The sequence below is a fragment of the Polypterus senegalus genome, chromosome 3, assembly GCF_016835505.1.
Source record: "Polypterus senegalus isolate Bchr_013 chromosome 3, ASM1683550v1, whole genome shotgun sequence".
In the NCBI taxonomy this organism is placed as follows: Eukaryota; Metazoa; Chordata; class Cladistia; order Polypteriformes; family Polypteridae; genus Polypterus; species Polypterus senegalus.
In genome coordinates this window covers 33,226,620-33,248,514 of record NC_053156.1, presented here as the reverse complement: position 1 = coordinate 33,248,514, position 21,895 = coordinate 33,226,620, and the positions used below count along the sequence as shown (strand labels likewise).

At 38.0% G+C, this 21,895-nt stretch overlaps 1 protein-coding gene across 2 annotated transcripts in view; it reads left to right on the top strand.

Annotated features, from left to right (window-relative positions):
* The first annotated feature begins 2,533 nt into the window (after positions 1-2,533).
* Positions 2,534-21,895, top strand: part of LOC120525004 (acetylcholine receptor subunit beta-like) — a 70,613-nt gene continuing 51,251 nt past the window's right edge. The window contains exon 1 of one of the 2 annotated variants that reach the window (XM_039746924.1): positions 2,534-3,018. In XM_039746924.1, coding sequence (XP_039602858.1) covers positions 2,901-3,018 — 118 coding nt within the window. In that variant the 5' untranslated portion in view covers positions 2,534-2,900. The remainder of the gene's footprint in view (positions 3,019-21,895) is intronic. The other variant, XM_039746925.1, reaches the window with a different exon arrangement.

Sequence of the window (21,895 nt, the reverse complement as noted above, 5' to 3'; positions counted from 1 at the left end):
AGGGCTACCAACAAATGTGTCCAGGCCATTTTAGAATATTTTTGTAGAGTAAGCAACACTTGGTCTCTTGTCACATTGTTTTGCTTTACTCGATGACTTATCAAAGGCATGCAGGTATACATGAGATAATTGCTTTTTATGTCATCACTTTTCAGGAGAGTTTATGTCAGCACTTTTTCAATGAGGTATAAGGGGACCGACAAATATGTCCACATCTGCTACTGCTATTAAAACTGTAAACAAAATTACACATGATGTTGCCTATCACAGTCATTGACAAAAAGTATTATTACCAAGGGATGTGAAGATCAGTTTCTCAAAAATAGTTTTTCTTATGCAGCTCATGCCATATTGCACACTCTCAGTACTCATGACAGAGAGTATTATTATAAAGTGATCAAATCCCTACATGTTCTCAGAGTTCCAGTTATAGTGTACACTCTGCCAAAGCAAATCTATATAAATAAACTTAAGAATGTCTGCTCATTTGTCCTGGCATCATTCAAGAACAGCTCAACTGATTTATATGGAATTTGGTACGTACATTCATCTTGGTACCAGTCACTGTATAGGCTACATTTTTCAGGGCAGCTCAAAGGTGGCATCTTTGAGAAATCTTTGCATGTGACACATTATTTTCTTACATTTTGAGTCCCAAATCAAGGATGCAAACAAACAGATTGTTTAGGGATAAATTAAATGTGGACCTACATTTAAAAAGCAGCGTACACATCACCTCAGTACTGTTCCCAGAGGCAAACTTGTGAACTTCAACAGTTCATTATTTTCACTGAGCACAAACCTTGTCAGATCCATAAAGTCAGTTACTTCAGTTTCCTAATTGTATTTACTTTACTATGGACATGCACAAAAGTCAAGGTCAGACAATGAAAATTACAGGCAGTGATTTAAGAACAGATTGTTTCTTTAATGTGCAGCTTTATGTTATGTCAAAAAGATACTTGCTCATATATGCTTGTAAAAAACAACTCCTTAGATAAAAAGACTCCCTGCTACCTACCATACAGCTATCCTGAACTTTTAGTGTATTACTGGGATGAAATTGTAGGAAAGGTACAGTTCAATTCTCTCTATTATATTAAAAAAAATCCTGGGACGAGACAATACTTTTTTCAAGAGATTTTTTCAAGTCCCGTGAAAAGAGACTTTGGCCATGAGATTTTTTTCAAGTCACGCACTTCTCTCAACCATATTCAACCACGCACACGATACTCTCACCTCTCATTCGTGTGAATAGTTGTGACAGACACAGTTCTTGCTCTCTCAGCTCATATAAGTTTTAATGTTTTCCTCACTTTAAGTTCCCAAATAAAGAAGATGTATTATGTTCAAATCTTATTGAAGAATTTCATCATTAAGGGCTATCAACAGTCAAAATGAGTACACAGGCAATCCTAGCGCAGAGAAACAATGAAGTCAAATGAATTAACGGCAAAAATGTCGATCAGTTACACAGCAAATTGGTTAAATGCATATCAATAGACTATGCTGAAACAGTTGGTGGTGATTGTGCAGAAGATGAAAATATCAACTTACAATATCCCGAAGAATATGTACAACCGTTGACACCATCCAGTCTTCCTCCAAGAATGTATCCAAGAAAGGTAATGTAGTACATCTCCTACGGATGACATTAGACAACAAAGGAGATCTTGATCTGCCATTCGTATTAAAATGATAACAGTTTCCCATTTGAATAGCTTTTGCAAAGACAGTTAGCAAATCTCAAAGCGAAACATTCAAAAAAGTTGTTTTATTTAACAGAGAGAAAGAAACAAAATTCAATCACAGGCAGTTATACGTTGGATTGTCACGATGATAGTCCAAACACTGAATCAAAATTCAATGCGTATGTCATATGTACTATAGTTCATTTCATAGTGAGCACTCTCACAGAGTGATTTACAAATCAATCATTCCATCTCCAGAATTTCATTTCCTGGTGCACACTCTTACAAAGAGCCTTTGACATTGAGCACAATGATGAAGGGATTTATAATTCAGTCAGTTTTCTAGGTAGTTATTTATACAGAGAACATTCTCCACAAGGAATTTAAAACTCATTCGAGCAATCAATGCTTATTTATTTTATTAGTGTCTGCTATTACAAAACATGCCACAATGTAGCCAGAGTATTATTCATAATGACTTCTCATATAATGTGTAGTTTTCCTAATTTTGCGACATGAGCAGCATGGCCTGAATGATAAGCGGTGACTGGCAGTCATCTGCTTTTCCACTGCCAGGAGCACATCTGTGTTCAGCCCTTGATGTACAATTTTGCTTTTCGTCACCTTTCCTCTTCTTTTAATTAAGTTAGATTACCAAGTGTTGCTTATTCTAACAGGACGCTGTGAAAATTAACTTCAGAGAAGGAATGTGATTGTGTTGTTTTTTTTTTTTTTTCGCTGAAGAGGCTGAGTTTGAGGGCACCCTGTGCGTGCCAACAGGCAAAAGTATGTAAGCTAATCCAGGCGCCTGACTTCTCTGCTCATTTTCTCTCTCTAATGCTGAGCTCATGGATTGGAATCTGACGGGCACCCTTTCCTCCATGCAGACCCTTTGTTACTGTCCCAAAATAGTTAATTGTCTCCCGGTTCAATCCTCTGAAACAGGTGGAGAGGTGCCCGTCCACAGGACTGCAAAAACACAAGGCATTCCATACAAGCAAGCAACTGGAGGCCAATCCTTGTGTTTTGAGGAGGGAGCAGCGTACGGCCCACCAATCAGCAGGAGCCTGGGAGCATACACGGACCCAGCCAACAATCCTCTGGCTGATGGCTTACTCTTAATTGAGGCCATGAAGAGCCATAAATTGTCATCTATCACCTTGAACTTCATTTTTTATCATTTGGACTGCTTCTTAAAAGACGGTGTTTATGACTGATTTTTGTACTCACTTGCACTCCAAAAATTTATATACTAATGTATACTTTTCTTTGAATATGAAGAAGTTATACTGGACAATATTGGAAATCTGGGTTTTGAGCTTTGCAGGTAAGATTTAAAATCATTGTACTAGGCTAAAATAGCCACGCAGAGTCTTTGATTTCAGATGGAGTAGCAAATGCTGTTTTTTTGTGCAGTTGTACTGCTCTTTTACTTATTTACCACACTTTGTGTACTCTTAAATTGTTTACAGGACAATTATTGTTGTAAACCAACATGCAAAATTGTAAAACCTTTAAACAATATGAAACAATACAAAATGAATTGTTTAAACTGTAAAAAATAATGCTCAATAATTATTATGGTAACAGCAATAGGCACACTATTAATCATTATTGCTGTATAGGAATAATATACAAGGCACTAAACACACTGCACAAACAATGCAAACATAAATAATAGTGCTAATTATATTATGTGGAATATTTGCAGTTTATCTGCTATTATTTATATTAATGTTTAGAAGTACCTATACTGCCCAACTTTATTCAAATAACCTAACCTAATGTAACATAACTTAACATAACTAAACATTCTTAAACTAATTATATTACATGGAAAATGTTCAGTTACTCTGCTATATTTAAATATAAATTAAGGTTTAGAAATATCCATACCGCCCAAGTGGTATCAAATAACATAAGCTAACATAACGTAATGAAACCTAACCATAACCTAATCTAACCTAACATAACATAACATGACATAACATAACTTAAGTTGACATAACATAGCATTCTGAAACTAATTATATTGCATGGCAAATTGGCCATTACTCTGCTACATTTAAATTACCCTTTAGAAGTACCCATACTGCCCAAGTTGAAACAAATAACATAATATAACATTCTCAGACTAATTATATTGTGTGAAATATCTATTTATACTTAGAAGTATCCACACCGCTCAAATGAAATCAAATAACACAATCTAACCTAACCTAACCTAACCTAACAAAACCTTACATAAAATAACCTAACCTAACATGTTTATGACCTTCGTAATGTCATACTCTGTGGCTGAGACACTAATTCATGCATTCATCACATCAAGGTTCAACTATTGGAACCCTTTTTTTATTTTGTTTTCAACTGAACTTGAAAACAAGCTGCTGTTAATTCAGAATCCTACTTCATGCTTATTGAGTCAAACTAAGGATCCAGGTGACATTACCCCTATTCTATATAAATTTTATTGGCTTCCAGTTAAGTACCACATTGATTTTGGGATTCTTGTATTCACTTACAAAACACTCCATGATTTGCTACCAGTTATTTAAAAGATTATGTCCACACAGTGCACTCTTTTACTTCAGGTCTTCTTGTTGTCCCTACAGTCCACCCGTCTTCCAGGACATTTTAGGCTTTCTATTATGCTGCTCCTTAGCTCTGGAAGTTCCTTCCTTATTGCATCTGGACCTTTGATTCTCTTTCTTAACTTAGAAAACACTTTACAACTCACCTTTTCAAAACCTCTTGCTCAGTGCCAAAATTTTAACCATTTAAATCAGGGGTCGCCAACTCCGGCACTGGAGGACCACCGTGGCTGCAGGTTTTCATTCTAACCCATTCTTTCATGAGTGCCCTATTTGTGCTGCTAATTAACTTCTTGTGAATTCATTTTAATTGACTTGTTTTTTAAGATTTGTTCTCCTGAATTTCTTCATTGTTCCTCTGAATTGCTTCATTTCTTAACTTAAACAGAAATGAAGTGTGAAGTGAGTGAGCCGACAGAAGACCAACTAAGTCAGGGCCTCAAACTCCAACCAATTTCACTTCAACCAGTTGCTTAATTAGGCGTCGAGTCTTGTCATTAATTAAACCCTCTTCTTTAATTCCATGGCTTGTGTTTTACTCTTATTGTGCAATGGCAGACATTTCCGAAACTGTTGGTTTTCTCTTTCTAAGAGCACTGTTTTGTGGACCTGAGCAGATTGACATTCCTTAGACCTTCATCGTTCTATATTTTTAGATATTGGATGATGGACACCAGCTGTTTTTGGCTCACTTTGTATCTCATTATTGTTTGGCAGCTAATTAAGGAAAAAGAAACAATTAAGGGGTCTTAGTCTTCAAGAGCAAGTCAATTAAAATTAATTCAAAAGAGGTTAATTAGCAGCAAAAACAGGCCACTCATTAAGAAAAGGGCTATGAAATGAATGAAAACCTGTAGCCACGGTGGTCCTCCAGGACCGGAGCTGGCACCCCCTGTTTTAAATTGTTCTCATTACTTATTCATTGTATTTTTTAACATTTGTTTAATTTACGCAATTGTACTGTTTTGTGGTTTTATCTTGTAAAGTGTCCTTGACTGTCTAGAAAGGCACAATTAAATAAAATGCAATATTATGTCATGTTTAATCCAGAAGAGGGTCACTCGGTGGGAGCTGAAGCCTATCCAAGCCTGCACAGGGAGTAAAACAGGGACAAACCCTGGACAGGGCACCAGTTATCGCAGGGCAAACACAAACACAAACACACTGGGGCCAACTGACCTAACAGTCATGTTTTTGGACAGTATGAGGAAAATGGAGCACCCAGAGAAAACCCACACAGACAACGGGGAGGGCGTTCAAACTCCATGCAGGGAGGACACGGAATGTGAATCTTGCTATCACCATGCCACCGTGCTTCACTTTATTATTATTATTGTTAATAGTATAGTTAATAGTAATAATACTAGTAATAATAATAATAACATAATTTAACATGACATAACATTTTCAAACTAATTCTGTTTCATGGCAAATTAGCAATTACTCTGCTATACATAAATTTATATACTGTTTTATATATATATATTTATATATATATTTATATATATATATATATATATATATATATTTATATATATTTAATATGCTGTTTAAAAGTATCTGTAGTGCCCAAGTAGAATCAAATAACTTAAGTAACATAACATAGCATACCATAACATAACATTCTCAAATTCATCACTGCAAATTTGAAATAAGTCATTTCACTGGATTTCACTGCATAATCATTTAAATTTAGCAGTAACTTTTTGTATTGGCCTGAGTACTGAAGAATTTTACATGCATGTATAACCATTTTATAACACATGACCACCTCTAGTGCCATAATAAACAAGACAGTATTAAAATACAGAGCTTCGCTTTGTTTCACACAAGTCATTCTACCTGATGCAGTCCTTAGCACGTCTCCATTTGTTCAGTAATGCTCCCCCCTCCTGAAACCTTGTGGTAAAACCCTGAGAGTCGTTAAGCTCATAAACTTTAGAAAATCCTGTGGAATATACAGGTATATGTTAAGCCTGAACAGTAAAATACAGCATTTCAAACACAGATGCTTCAGAAAATGGCAAGGAATTCAAACATTGGACTTAGGAATAATTGTAAAGAATTCTAAACTAATTTAAGATTTCCAAAATAAATCATACTGATGTTAGCATCCAGTAATAAAATCACAATATTTTTATATTATTTTGTATGCTTTTTCTATTTTTATAGAAAAATTGTAAGAAATGGTGATGTGTAAGGGATTTATAAATATTATAACAACACTCCTTTTAGAACATTAGACCATCAGAACAATCTAAATGAGAACAGGCCAGTCAGCCCAGTCCTATCTGCTTATTTCTTCTAAAAAAGCATCAAGTCTAGTTTTGAAAGTTCCTAAAGTCTTACTGTCCACCATGCTACTTGGTATCTTATTCCATGTGTCTATGGTTCTCTGTGTAAAGAAATACTTTCTAAAGTTTGTGCGAAGTTTACCCTTAACAAGTTTCCAACTGTGTCTCTGTGTTCTTTTTGAACTCATTTTAAAATAAGAGTCTCGGTCTACTGGACTAAATTCCCTTCATTATTTTAAACACTTCAATCATGTCATGATTGATCTTCTTTTGCTTAAACTGAGTATGCTCGGCAATTTTAATCTTTCTTCATAATTCATCCCCTTTAGCCCTGGAATCAGCCTAGTTGATCTTCTCTGGACCTTTTCTAGTGCTGCTGTGTCCTTTTTGTAGCCTGGAGACCAAAACTGTACACAGGACTCCAGATGAGGCCTCACCAGTGTGTTATAAAGGTTAAGCATAACCTCCTTGGACTTGTACTCCACACATTGTGCTATATAACCTAGCATTCTATTTTCTTTAGCTTTCTATTAAAAGGGTGAACACAAAGGTTAAAAAATCATCCAATCCAGAGATGGTCAATCCGATGTTAAAATGTAAAACTAAATAAACCCCACAATAACACTAATAAATACCTGTTCACTAGTCATTAGTTTGAGAGGTGGTCTCTACAATATGCAATATATAACTCAAACAACAATGAAAGAAATATTTTTTTTTGGTCATTTTTGAAAATTTTGTAAGTTTTTTGTTGTAAAGACACATGGAAAAATGAAAGTGGGTATCATTTTATCAATTTACTGGAACCTTATAAATATAACTTGTATATAACCCAGCCACCAGGGTCGCACAAGCCAGTGCAGTCTTAGTGCTGGTCCCAGGCCCTGGTAAATTGGGGAGGTCTGTATTAGGAAGGGCATCCAGCATAAAACCTATGCCAAAAAAAAAAAGGCAGATGAGAAACAGAATGTCCGTACCAGATGCCCAGGTTAACAACTACTGGCACTGATGCTGCTCTCCTGCAGGTGTCGGTGGAATCTATGCTACTGCTGAGCAAAGACGGTGAAGAAGAACATGAGGGAAAAAGTGGGGTCAAAGACAATTGGAGTGTAGGAAGGGAAAGAGTATGGAGTTGGAACTTTGAATGATGGCACTATGACTGGTAAAGGGAGTAAGGTCAGAATCATCAGAGGTGGGTGCAAACTGTTCTACCATGGTGTGGATGGGAAGAGAAGCAGGGTATGGGTAATTGTAAAAGAAGAGTATGTTAGGAGTGTTTTGGAGGTGAAGAGAATGTCTAAGCATAAAGTTGGAAATTGAAGTGGTAATGTTAAATGTCATCCGTGCATGTGCTCTGCAAGCAAGATTTGAGTAAGATGGAGGAGAAAGAAGATTTCTCAAGTGAGTCATATGAAATAGTGGAGAGTATACACAAAGAAGAAAGAGTGGTGATTGGAGTGAGTGTTAATGGGCACGTTGGAAAAGGGAACAGCAGTGATTAGGAGGTGATGGGCAGGTAAGGCATTAAGGAGAGTAATGTTGAAGGTCAAGTGGTGGTTGACTTTGCAAAAAGGACGAAAATGGTATTAGTTAATAGATATTTTAAGAAGTAGGAACACAGAGTGATGTATAAGAGTGAAGGAAGGCGCACACTAGTGGAATATGTCCTATGTATGAGATTCAATCTGAAGAGATTAGAGATTGTAAGGTGGTGACAGGGGATAGTGTATCTACACAGCATCGATTGGTGGTATGCAGGATGAATTTTGAGGTGAAAAAGAGGAGGAGAGTGAGAACAGAACCATGGATCAGATGGTGGAAGCAGAAAGAAGGCTACTGTGTGAAATTCAGAGGAGAAATGAGACAGGTGCTCAGTGGGGTGAAGACATGATGGATGACTGGAACACCTCAGCTGAAGTGGTAGAGGAGAGAGCTAAGAAGGTGCTTGGTGTGACATCTGAATAGAGGTAGGAAGGCAGAGAGACTTGGTAGTCAAATGAGGAAGTACAGGAAAGCATAAAGTGGTAGAAAAAGAATTGGGATAACCAGAGAGATTGCAGAAGCAGACAGGTGTACAAAGAGATGTGGTAAAAGGGGAAGAGCGAGGTGGTGAAGGCTAAGGAAAGGGCGTATACAGAGATATATGAGAAGCTGGATACAAAGAAAGGAGAAAAGCAATTGCACTGATTGGCCAGGCACAAGGAGCGAGCAGGGAAAGACCTGCTGTTTGTCGGGTTGATAAAAGATGCAGATGGAAATTTGCTCATAAGCAGGGAGAGTGTGTTGAAAAGGTGGAAAGAGTACTTTGAAGGACTTTTAAATACAGAAAATGAGAGACTGTAAGTTGGATGAAGTGGAGATAGTAAATCACAAAGTATGGGAAGCAATGAGGAGAATGAAAAGTGGAAAAGCAGTTGGTCTAGATGATGTACTACTGGAAGCATAGAGATGTTTAGGTGAGATAGCAGTAGGGTTTCTAACTAGATTGTTTAACAAAATCTTGAAAAGCAAGAAGATACCTGTAGAGTGGAGAAGAAGTATAATAGTACCAATTTTCAAGAACAAAGGAGATGTGCAGAGCTGCGGTAACTACAGGGGTATAGAGTTGATCAGCCACACCATAAAGATATGGGAAAGAGTGATGAATGTTAGGCTTAGAGGAGATCTGGTGATCTGTGAGCAGCAGTATGCTTTCATGCCAGAAAAGAGTACTATAAATGTGATGTTTGCTTTAAGAGCATTGATGGAGAAGTACAGAAAAGGTCAGAAGGACTTAGAAAAAGCATATGACAGGGTGCCAAGAGAGGAGTACTGCATGAGGAAGTTGGGAGATGCAGAAAAGTATGTGAGAGTTGTAAAGAATAAGTATAAGGACAGTGTGACTGCGGTAAGGTGTGCGGTTGGAATAACAGCCTAATTCAAGTTGAGAGTGGGATTACATGAAGGATCGGCTCTGAGTCCTTTCCTGTATGCAATGGTGATGGAAAGGTTGACATATGAGGCCAGACAGCAATCTCAATGGACTATGATATTGCTGGATGATATTATGATATGTAATGAGAGTAGACATCAGGTTGAGGCAAATCTGGAGAGGTGAAGGTACACTGTGGAGAACAGGGAAATGAAAGTCAGTAGGAGTAAGACAGAGTACATGCGAGAGAATGAGAGGAAAGGTGGTGGAAGGGTGTAACTGCAAACAGCAGAGGTGGTGAAGCTCAATGATTTGATCTACCTGGTTTCAACAATCCAAAGCATTGAAGAGTGCAGCAGAGAGGCGAAGAAGGGAGTGCAGACAGAGTGGACTGGGTGGTGAAGAGTGTCAGGAGTGATTTGTAATAGAAAAGTACTTGCAAAGGAAGGAAGTTCTATAAAACAGTAGTGAGGCCAGCTATGTTGGATGGTTTGGAGACCGTGGCTCTGACGAAAAGACAGAAGGCAGAGTACAAATTTGTTGTAAAATTCTTTTCTCCTTTATAATAAATAGTTTTCTGTGGTCATGATCAGGAATGAGAGTACAGGCAATAATGAAAAGTTGGGACACCAACCAGGTCATCCTGTTTAATTACAGCAAGTCCAACTCAAAATACACTTTAAGGTGAAAAGGAAAACAGCTACTTGGGCACAAAACACAAAATAAGCTCTTGGCTTTCAAAGTAAGACAGAGGTCATTTCTGGGGGAGCTCCGTCCAGTGGTTCCCTCTCAGGAAAAACTGATGACTCCTTCTGGTTAGTTGGGCTTCTTTATAGCGTCCCTTACTGGACGGTTTCTCTGAGTTTGTGGGAGAGAAGAAGTAGAGAATGTTGGCGAAAGCGCCGCCTCTCGCCCGGGTGGATTATCACATACCTCAATTGAGCCCGTGAGGCAGTCCTCTGATGTGCCATGTGTGGCAATGCATTTAGTGTCACTATGTATTTTTTGCTAATAGATTTTCTGTATTCAATGAATGATTAATTTTCAATTGTTCAGTGTACATAATTGTGTTAATTTTTCTGCTTGCTCTATATTAAGGAATTACCTTCAGTAAGCAAGTTAATCTGTATTCTTTACGATTTACACAATAGTTTTGTCTTATTCTTATTCCACCGCTTATCCGAGGTCAGGTTGCGGGGGCAGCAGCCTAAGCAAGGAAGCCCAGACCTCCCTCTCCCCAGCCACCTCCTCCAGCTCCTCTGGGAGGACCCCGAGGCATTCCAAAATATCTAGCTATCCATCTATAAATATAATATATATAGAGCATAGTATAGTTCTCATTGGCATGGTGGCCCAGTGGTAGCACTGCTGCCTCGCAGTTAGGAGACCAGGGTTTGCTGCCTGGGTCCTCCCTGCGTGGAGTTTGCATGTTCTCCCCGTGTCTGCGTGGGTTTCCTCCGGGCGCTCTGGTTTCCTCCCACAGTCCAAAGACATGCAGGTTAGGTGCATTGGTGATCCTAAATTGTCCCTAGTGTGTGCTTGGTGTGTGGGTGTGTGAGTGTGTGTGCGCGCCCTGCCCAGGGTTTGTTTCCTGCCTTGTGCCCTGTGTTGGCTGGGATTGGCTCCAGCAGACCCCGTGACCCTGTAGTTAGGATATAGCAGGTTGGATAATGGATGGATAGTATAGTTCTTTACCTGTTGCATGTTATTCCGTAGCATTGTATGCTGCAATACGGTATATGAATGGTATGACAATAAAGCCATTGACTTGAACAACCAACCTTTATATGAAAAAGAAATGTGTTACTGAAAGGTAAAAAATATATTATTATCTATTTAATCAATCATTTGTACATGACTTTATAAATAAATATTTGAATGTACATTGAAATAATAATCTTATTAACATCAGATAATGTTTGTTCATGACTTATTAATAACAATTATTCTGAAGTGTTCCAATCATTTAATTTGAAATTTGAATAAGTGAAGTATGCATAGATCATTGGGTGGACTTGTTCATTCCAATTTATTTTGCCTTCATTTTTGTACTTTACATGGGCTGAAGAGTAACATCACAGAAAGCATTCCATGTTACTTTTAATTTGACATCCTGTTATCCTCTGTCTGACTCAAGCCGATGAGATTAACTTTCTGCAGAAACTGCCTGTTTGTCTTCTGCCGAATATGTTTTTGCAGTAATTCAGTTAAGCCAATATTGAATATCGCAGTTGAGAATTGAGAGTGTCTGCGGTGTGAGATAGGCTTTTTATGTAAACATCTCACAAGACTGACTATTTTCTGGTTGTAAATGAACATAGCATTTTTATCCAAAGGTTTGTGTAGGTGCGTTTACCCAAAATTACCAAAATTCTGCAGCTTTAGTTTGCTTCATGGGATTCTGGCAGTAACCTGACACATTGAAATGATTCCACACACAAAATATTGTTTTAAAAAAATTCAAAGTAAAACAGTTCACACAAAAATAGAGAAAAGTAACAAACAGTTCTGATTTAAGAAAAGATCTGTTTAAAGCTTTTATATCTTGTTTGTTTCTTAAGTTTTCTAACACAGTTGAACCTTATTTAACGGTCAGATAACGGTATACCTATCCCATTTACAAACTGTAAAAATGGGTCTATTAGTCCATGTTAGCTATGAGCCTATTCCAAAACACACTGACTTAATTAACACACTGTTATAGCTAGAAAGTTCTATCTTATACTAACTTACAGGGGGGAAAGGTTATACCATAATCTATTACTACGGGAGAAAATGGTATTCTATTCAAATTAAGCAAACACTAATATGACCTTAACTTAAATCATTAACTTTCTATGATTGGCTATTAGAGCTTGAAAATACAAGTATACAAGACAAACTAAAACTATATATATAAGATATTTATATCAGGTCAGAAGAATTAATAATAATAATAATAATAATAATAATAATAATAATAATAATTGTTATTATAAGATGCTTCTCAGAGTTCAAGGATGCAGTACAAAGCTTAACAAAAACAGATATAAATATATAATAGATTATACAAAATGTTTAGTAACAGATAAGTATGAAGACTATTTTTAAAAACTGGTACTCACTAGACTTCTCTGAGCTTCTGAGGTCGAGCATTCCCCAAGGCTTGAGCTCTATCACCCCACCCATAGTATGTCTTCCTAGTCCCAGGAAAAGTAAATAGAGGACTGACATCAAATGATTGGGGCTGGTGGGCAGGATTCATTTGGGAGCCAATGTACTGTGTAATATGTTCTCAGGGCTTGGTGTAAATGAAGAGCCTAGCAGTAGGGTTCTGAAAATACTACAGTTTGCTTTTGAACAGAGTTTGGAAGACCTTGCAATAAGGCATTATAGTACAATAAAAACTGCTGTCTGTCAAATAGAAATACCAAAGCCAAACAGCAGCACTGAGGTTCAGCAAACCAAGTCATCAGCAGATCCTTAGCCACCAGAGAAGAGCAACTAGGCTGATTCCAGGGCTACAGGGGATGAATTATGCAGGAAGATTAAAAGAGCTGAGCCTTTTCAGTTTAAGCAAAAGAAGATTAAGAGGAGACATGACTGAAGTGTTTAAAATTATGAAAGGAATTAGACGTTTTTCTATGCACAGAGAAACACAGACACTTGGAATTGTGTTACTACCAAGTAACGTGGTAGACAGTAAAACTTTAGGGACTTTCAAAACTCGACTTGATGTTTTTTTGGAAGAAATAACTGGATAGGACTGGCGAGCTTTGTTAGGCTGAATGGCCTGATCTCGTCTAGATTGTCCTAATTGTCTTTACCAGAACTGTTATGGTATTGTGACTAGAGAGAATTACAGACTGGAGCTGTTCAACTAGAGTATTTACATGAATGTGAGTGTGCAGTTTTACGGCCATAGCACAGTCGAGAACAATGGAAAGGGAAAGAAGTTGTGAAATGGGCTTATAATTAGCTAAACAATCTGGATCTAGGCCAACTTTCTTTGAAATACATCTAACAGCAACAGATTTTAGAATGAAAAGTACAAACCTTGAAAATAGGGAAGTGCCTCTAAATAGGTCAGGCGTCTGTACCCTTGCCGGGGTAATGTCATCTGGCATCCACAAGGGTGCAAGAATGTTCGATGAACAAAAGAAAGTCGCCAGTGTAAGATAGTAAACCGTGCAGCATGCGTTCATACATCCAGGAATTATGAAGGCTGTAGCACAAAGAAAGATGGATATAAGGGTTACCTGGTGAACAGAGGTTCATAAATGCTGGACACAATTGTAACAGATTGATTTACCATTATATTTGGAGCCTATTTTAAAAAGTGGGCTTTTTGCTATGCTAGTTTAATATATTTATTACTAGCAAAATACCTGCGCTTCTCAGCGGAGAAGTATAGTGCGTTAAAGAAGTTATGAAAAAGAAAAGGATACATAACCTAACATAACCTGATTGTCAATGTAATTGTTTTGTCACTGTTATGAGTGTTGCTGTCATCAAGGATTTGATTATCATTATTTCTTTCAATCAGGTGCGTATTTGGAGGACGTGTTGTTTTGAAGTTACATTCCGTGTTTGTCAACCGTTGTAAAGATAACAGGTTTCATTTATTGAAGTGTTCACTACACTAATCGCTACTCGTGAATGTAAACTGTTTAACAGGCATTCCCACTATTAACTTGTGCTAAACGTACCATGGTGTGACATAAGGGGAAGCTCACTGTAAAAAGGCAAGGAGGCGCGTATTTTGAACGAAAAGGGAGAAGACAGCGAAGGAGCGGAAAAGTGAGAAGGAAAACTGTTTAAATAAAGAGCTAGGAAGGTGAATGGAAAGAAGCAGCCAGCGGTAAAGCAAGGAAGACTTCGTAATAAAGACGGTTGGGTGCACATAGAAGGTGTAACAATAAGATTGTTAAGCCTTATGATAATGTTCCCGCACGGAGGGTTTAGAGAGACGCACTGGGAGAAGTATAATCTGAACCTCTCTACAGTTTAATTTATTTTTGGGTTGTAATGTTCATCAAATTTACATATCATCTGGTGACAGTGGCGGACCGTGTATTTCACACCTAGGCCTTCAGTACTGCTCCGTCTGAATCAACCCACCCCTCAAAAACTAATTTATGGTTATAAAAACCATCTTAATATGCAGAAATACAGTATAAAGAGCCGCTGCATCGCAGATAGATACCTACTGTAGCCACAATTAATGCCTTTATTGAATAGACAAACCAGGGGTGAGCAAATTCCTTTCTACTGAAGCCGCGACACACATAAAAAACATCAATAATAACTGATAAACTTGCAATATTATTTAGGAAAATCGCAACATTTTACTCACCCAAAATTAAGATTATTTGTAAACAAAATCCATCCTCCTCTCTTTCCTCAAAAACAGTTCAATTACTCTGTCGTACAGATTATCCGTGCGCTTCAGTTCCATCAAAAAGTCCCTTTCTATCGCCATCGAAACTAATGCTGAAAGTCGAACCTGCCCTGTCGTATTTCTGGCATAAGTTTTAATTCGCTTTAGGGCTGAAAATGTCTGCTCGACAGAAGCAGTGGACACAGGCATGGTCACCGCCAAATATACCAATGTGAACAGCTGCCCCATGCTCTCGTTCAGATTTTTCTGATGAAGGAAGTCAAGGAGATCAGTGGGAGATTTTCCTGCAAAATAATCCATGGCATACATTACGGTCAGTTCTGTTTTTAGCCGTGGTTCTGTGTTAAACTGGAGAAGGCTGCATGTGGGGAATTTTTCTTGTATTCCCGAAACTTCTGGGGCTCGAGGAGCATGACAAACTTCAGTTTTTCGTGGTCTTGAAATCTGGTCTGTGTCTGGCAAATAATATTGTCCAGAATCCTGCCATGGAGTTGGCGGTAGTGCGCGTGAGGATCTTGCGCTCGGAGCGCCTGCGGTGCGTTCAGTGGCCTCGTAGAGTTCCTCATATCGGCTTCTATCCAATCAATGGGTCTGAATACGGTGACGTTGCCGTATACCTGCTAGAGGGCCTTACTGACACCAACTCAAAATCTGATTGGTTGAAGCAATAGTTTAATCGACATTTATTTTGTGTTAGAGGGCCTGCAGAACGGATTGTGAAGGCTTCTCTGCCTGGCAACAAATGATGGCTGAAATATGATTGGTTAAATGCTTTAATACGAAAATACATGTATGGAAGCAGCACAACCATCAGAAAAGCTATGCAAGGAAGCGGACAGATTATTTGGGTTTACACCGTGCTTTGTTTCCGCAGTAGCTGTACTTATGAATATGCTTGTATGCGTCACTCGCTTCATATTGTTTTACTTAATTGTGTAATGCGTTTTTTGAACAGGTTTCATTCATCAAAGTGATCACTACCCAAATTGGTACTTGTGAATCTAAGATGTTTAATAGGCATTCCCGATATTAAGTTGTGGATTTGCCTGCGAATATTTACCGGCAGCGTGTCCATGAACATAATTTAAACTTAAGCTTTACACCTTGCTTTCCTATTGATATGTGTACAAAGGCTTGTTCAGCGTCAGAGGGTTTCCGCAGTAGCTGCACTTATGAATGTGCTAAGCACAGTCCTTCACCCGTGAATATTTACCTTATATGGGCAGGCACTCAATTACGTGGGAGGCATGATGATGTGAGACGCAACTCCGCCTCACACGGCGACCGAGCTGCAGGCTATGGTGGTATACAGTATATGGACGAAAATAGGTTCCAGTTATGACCGTTACGCATAGAATTTCTAAATGAAACCTGCCTAACTTTTGTAAGTAAGCTGTAAGGAATGAGCCTGCCAAATTTCAGCCTTCCACCTACATGGGAAGTTGGAGAATTAGTGATGAGTGAGTGAGTCAGTCAGTGAGTGAGTCAGTGAGGGCTTTGCCTTTTATTAGTACAGTGATCCCTCGCTATATCGCACTACGACTTTCGCGGCTTCAGTCCATCGCGGATTTTAAATGTAAGCATATCTAAATATATATCACGGATTTTTCGCTGGTTCGCCAATTTCTGCGGACAATGGGTCTTTCAATTTATGGTACATGCTTCCTTAGTTTGTTTGCCCAGTTGATTTCATGCAAGGGACGCTACTGGCGGATGGCTGAGAAGCTACCCAATCAGAGCATGTATTATGTATTAAACAAAATTCCTCAATGATATATGATATGCTTCCCGCGCAGTGCTTCGCACACTTAAAAGCTCTAAAACCCCGTATTGATTTTTTATTGTTTGCTTTTCTCTGTCTCTCTCACTCTCTCTGACATTCTCTGCTCCTGACGGAGGGGGTGTGAGCAGAGGGGCTGTTTGCACAGTGGCTGTTTGCTTAGTAGATACGGACGCTCCTCTAAAAAATGCTAAAAAGCTACCTTCACATTGATCCCTTCATTGCGGCTGCTTTATCGCGGTGCGTGCATACTTAAAAGCGCAACAGACCTATAGATTTTTGATTGTTTACTTTACTCTCTCTCTCTGACACTCTCCTCTCCTGACAGCGCTCGTTTGAAGAAAAGATATGTTTGCATTCCTTTAATTGTGAGAAAGAACTGCCATCTCTGTCTTGTCATGGAGCACAGTTTAAACTTTTGACTAAAGGGTGTTATTTCATTTCTAGAGTGCTCTAATAATGTTAACAAACATTTTAGAAGGTCGTAAACAGGTTTTCTATGCTCTAACTGCGAAAATATTAGATTTATAAATAAAGAATCCTACTTCGTGGAAATTCATTTATCTGTCTGGAGGAGATTAAACGCAATAAACGAGGGTTTACTGTATAACTGTGCGGAGAATATTTATAAACAGTGTGGGAGAGTTTCTAAGGGCTTAAAATATTTAAAAATAACCATACAAACATATGGTTTCTACTTCGCATATTTTCACCTATCGCGGGGGGGTCTGGAACGCAACCCCCGCGATCGAGGAGGGATTACTGTAAAGATAAGAGGACAACTTTGTTTTATAAGTGATGTATACACGGAGCCTGTATGAGATGAAGATGGTTTACAACTATTATTTACTTTGCTAATTGGACTTGAACCAACAACACAAAAAAAACAGAGAATCAAGTAACTTCCTTACTAATAGACAAAGAAGTTGGAGAAAATGATTTATAAACTTCAGGTTTGATAGCACAACCATAGTTTGCCTTGTTTAATTCCAAATTAATAATCACATTAATAAACACAAAGAAATGTAAAATCTTTGAGTAAATTCCAGAACTGAAGAAAGTGGCAGAATTATCATGAGCTTGGGCAGAATTATTAAAGCTAGAGAATAGAAAACATGAATTACTAGAAGCAATTAATTCTGAAATTTATGATTTTGTTTGTTTGTGAGTAATGAGACAGAAGATTTTACTGATATTGTGCTATTGTGCTTGTGGGACTGTGTTGTGGGCTTGTGGGGATGTGGAAAATGTCCCACAAGAGTGAAGAAAAAAATAAAAAACATCTTTGTTTTTATAAGTGTGCCTCTGGTGTCTGGCTGTGTCAAGCTGGGTGGCTGGCACTCCCCCTAGAGTTGTTACAAATGTTGTTAAAACAAACTGAAGCTTCTGGACTGGTATACAGTAGTTTGATCCATGCACAAATGTTCTGGCCAAAACCAAATTTATGCAAAGTGGTGAAAAGGTAATTCCACTCACCAATATAAAATGCTTTTTCTGCATCCAAAGATAGTATGATCTCCAGAGTGTTAGACTTTATCGGTGAATATATTACATTAAATAGGCATCAAAGATTGGAAGCCAAATGTCTACTTTTAATAAATACTGAAGAGAGCAGTTTTTCAATCCTTCTAGCAAAAACTTTGGAAAGTACCCTAACATTATTATTCAGAAGTAAGATTGGTCTGTATGATGCTCATTTAATAAGTCCTTATTTTTCTTAGGAAAAATGGTAATTAATGCTTGGCGAATAATCTGAGGTAGAATTTTTTTTTTCTCTGGCTTCTATAAATGTTGCTAATAAGAAGGAAGCTAACTTAACTGAATTTTTTTTTATAAAATTCAGCAGGGTAGCCAGCAGGACATAGGGCCACATGTATAAATGGCACTTAGGCACAAAAATGTTGCATACTCCCGTTTCCACACTCAAATCGTGACGTATAAAACCTAAACTTGGTGTATAGCCACGCACATTTTCACACCAGCTAAAAGCTTGGCATACACAAGTTCTCCACTCGGTTTTGCAAACTGGCGGCACTCAGCGTCAAAGCAGTGCTTTTGTTCCAGTGTGGTTTCCCTTTCTTTTTTAGATCCACATCCCTGACGTGGCTTTATCAAATACACTGAAATTAACCACATATTGTTTATTAGTTTAAGGCATCTGATTGTAATTAACCTGTCATAATATAACGGTCCACGGAATGGCCAAACTATTCCAAATACCGTAGCTGCTTTAGCATTGTTCCTCTCAATACACTACACAGAGTATTTTTCCCACTGTATCTGAGTATGGAATCACAACTCTACAGCAACTGATCGGAAAGAGAATTATTGGTATACAGCATCAAGCACACGCTGCCTGTCTATTGAACTGTGACCATAAGGCAAACGCTTCAGAGCCTTTCCTGTAGGGACATCACGGTTCAGAAACAGTTTCATCCCAAGAACTATAAACGCTCAATCAGGCCATCAAATGCTCCTTGTAGAACTGTTTGTACTTATTAATACAATTACCTTACTGTAAACCTGCGATACAGTTATAATATTGCCTGAGCCACTTTATAAAGCACATATTTACATATGATGACGACATCAATTTTAATTTGAAATGAAGAAAAATATGTTTATTACATTATACAGATAAAATTTTAACATCATTTAAATCTATATTGTTAATAATTAAACATGTAAGGACATGGTGTCACAGCACTAGCTAGTTCAGGGATTGTTCGTGCCTTGCGCTGTATTCTTGCTGGGACTGGTGCAACACTGGATGGATAGAATAATTAAACATGTACTACAAAGATATTTCAATGTTCCTTAAAGGTTTTGAAGAATCGGTGTTCTAAGCTTACAGATGGCTTAACATCTATTACAGAGCTGATTGTGTGGCAATCGGTTACTTGGAGAAAGAAAAGGAAGGACAGGAATTGCAGCAAGCATCTTGCGGGAGGCAGGAACAATCTCTGGACAGGGCACCAGCTTGTCACTATTAATGTGCCACTGTGTTCCCATGTTCAATAACATGCTTTAATTCCAATCATCATGAAAATGATATCAAGTATACATCTCAGTATTTTAATTATTCAGAGAGCTGTAATATCACGAATGTAATGGATTCTGTGTCCTGTCGGAAGAAGAGAAACCCTGTTTAAGAAGCACGTAGTGATTCACACACATAGAGCACATAGAAGAACATACAAAACAAAGCATTTAATGTGCTACTTTAGTTATGACGGTTTGTGAGAAACTAGTAAATTAAACAATTATAAATGAAGTTTAATAAACTACGTGGCTAAAGTGGAAATTTCGAGATTAAAGTTAACATTTCAAGCTTTTTTCTCACTGTGTCTCTATTTTTTTTTCTTTTCTCTGTACCTTAATAAGCTTTCATATGACACTCGGATGGTGAGCTACGACTCACCTTTTCACGGCGACTTTGATATCTAACAACTTCTTTTTTATTTCGGACACTGTGCGAGTTTGTGAGCTTGAAATTTCGACTTTCTCCAATGTGCTATGTCACTCAATCAACTTTCTTTTGTTGGTTATACTACTGTTTAAACCAACAAATAGTACGTTTTTCCTTGCCTCCACTTGGTATTCGCTGAAATTCTTCTATTTTTCCTTGTGCTTTTGCCATTGCCTTTTCACAGAAAGCTGAGCTTAAAGGCTATTTATATTGATTTGCATATTCAAAAAGGTGTAATTCTGGGAGGAGTTGGGGTGGGCAGCAGACGCGTGCACATGCATTACTTTTCATACTGACCAGGATCTATGGAGCAGAAGAACGTGGAAGTTGCCGCTCGCACAGATTTTTGCATCTAGATTTTTTTGTGTGTACGCACATTTCCGCTTTTGTCTGTATGACATGTTTTAGTGTGAATTCTACGCACCGCGTTATGCATGAGGCCCCTGGTGCTTTCTCACTCTGTAGTGAGTTTATAGCATCTATTAATTCTTACAGTGTCAGAGGTTTATCCAATTCCTCTGCACTTAGAGTATCTAGCTGTGATATACGTAATGTGTCAAAAAGAGCATTATATTGTGCCTTGTGTTCTTTAAACCAAGTAGAATATAAGGACTTATAGTGGTCTCTAAATGTGTGTAGTATATTTTCACGGCCAATGATTTCTCTGTCTATGTTGGTAATTAACGATATTGCACTGTGAACTTCCTGCTTATGGATTTGTTGCGCTAAGATCGTGTTAGCCTTCTCTCCATGTTCATATTAATGATGTTGCATTTTAAAAATTTGTTGTTCTGTTTCTTTTATTGTTAAGAGGTTAAGTTCTGATTGCAAAATCTGTCTTTTCCTAAAAAGTGCCTCATTTGGAGACCTGGGGCCTCATGTATAAACGGTGTGTACGCACAGAAATGTTGCGTAAGAACTTTTCCACGTTCAAATCGCGATGTATAAAACCTACACTTGGCGTAAAGCCACGCACTTTTCCACGGTACCTCATGCCTTGTCGTACGCAAGTTCTCCGCTCAGTTTTGCAGACTGGCGGCACCCAGCGTCAAAGCAATGCTACTGTTCCTGTGTGATTACACCTTATTTTCATGACGCGGCTTTATAAATACACAGAAACTAACCGCATATTGTTTATTAGTGTAACGCATCTGATTGTAATTAACTTGTAACAATATAATGGTCCAGGGAACAGCCATAGTATTCCAAATACCATAACTGCTTTAGTGTTGTTACTCTCACTTCTCCTTCTTCTTCTTCTTCTTTCATCTCCTCCCGTTAGGAGTTGCCACAGCGGATCATCTTTTTCCATATTACTCTCACTGCACCACTCGGAGTATTTATATCACTGTATCTGAGTGTGAATCACAGCAGCAGCTGATCGGAAAGAGAATTATCAGGATACAGCATCAAGGACACGCTGTCTCAGCCACTGCAAAACGTTTTAAAGCCTTTCCTGTACGGACCTCGCAGTTCAGAAACAGTTTCATCCGAAGAACTTTAAATGCACTCAATCAATTGCACCTTGTAGAACTGTTTGTACTTATAAGTACAATCACCCCACTGTAAACTTGCACTATAGTTATAATATCGCACAACCTGAGCCACTTTATAAAGCGCATATTTACATATGATGACGATATCATTTTTAAGGTGAAATGCAGCAAAATATGTTTGTTAAATTATACAGATAAAACTTTAACTTCATTTAAATAATCTATATTCTTCACTGGGGGTGTCGTTAAGGATAGAATAATTAAACATGTACTACGAAGA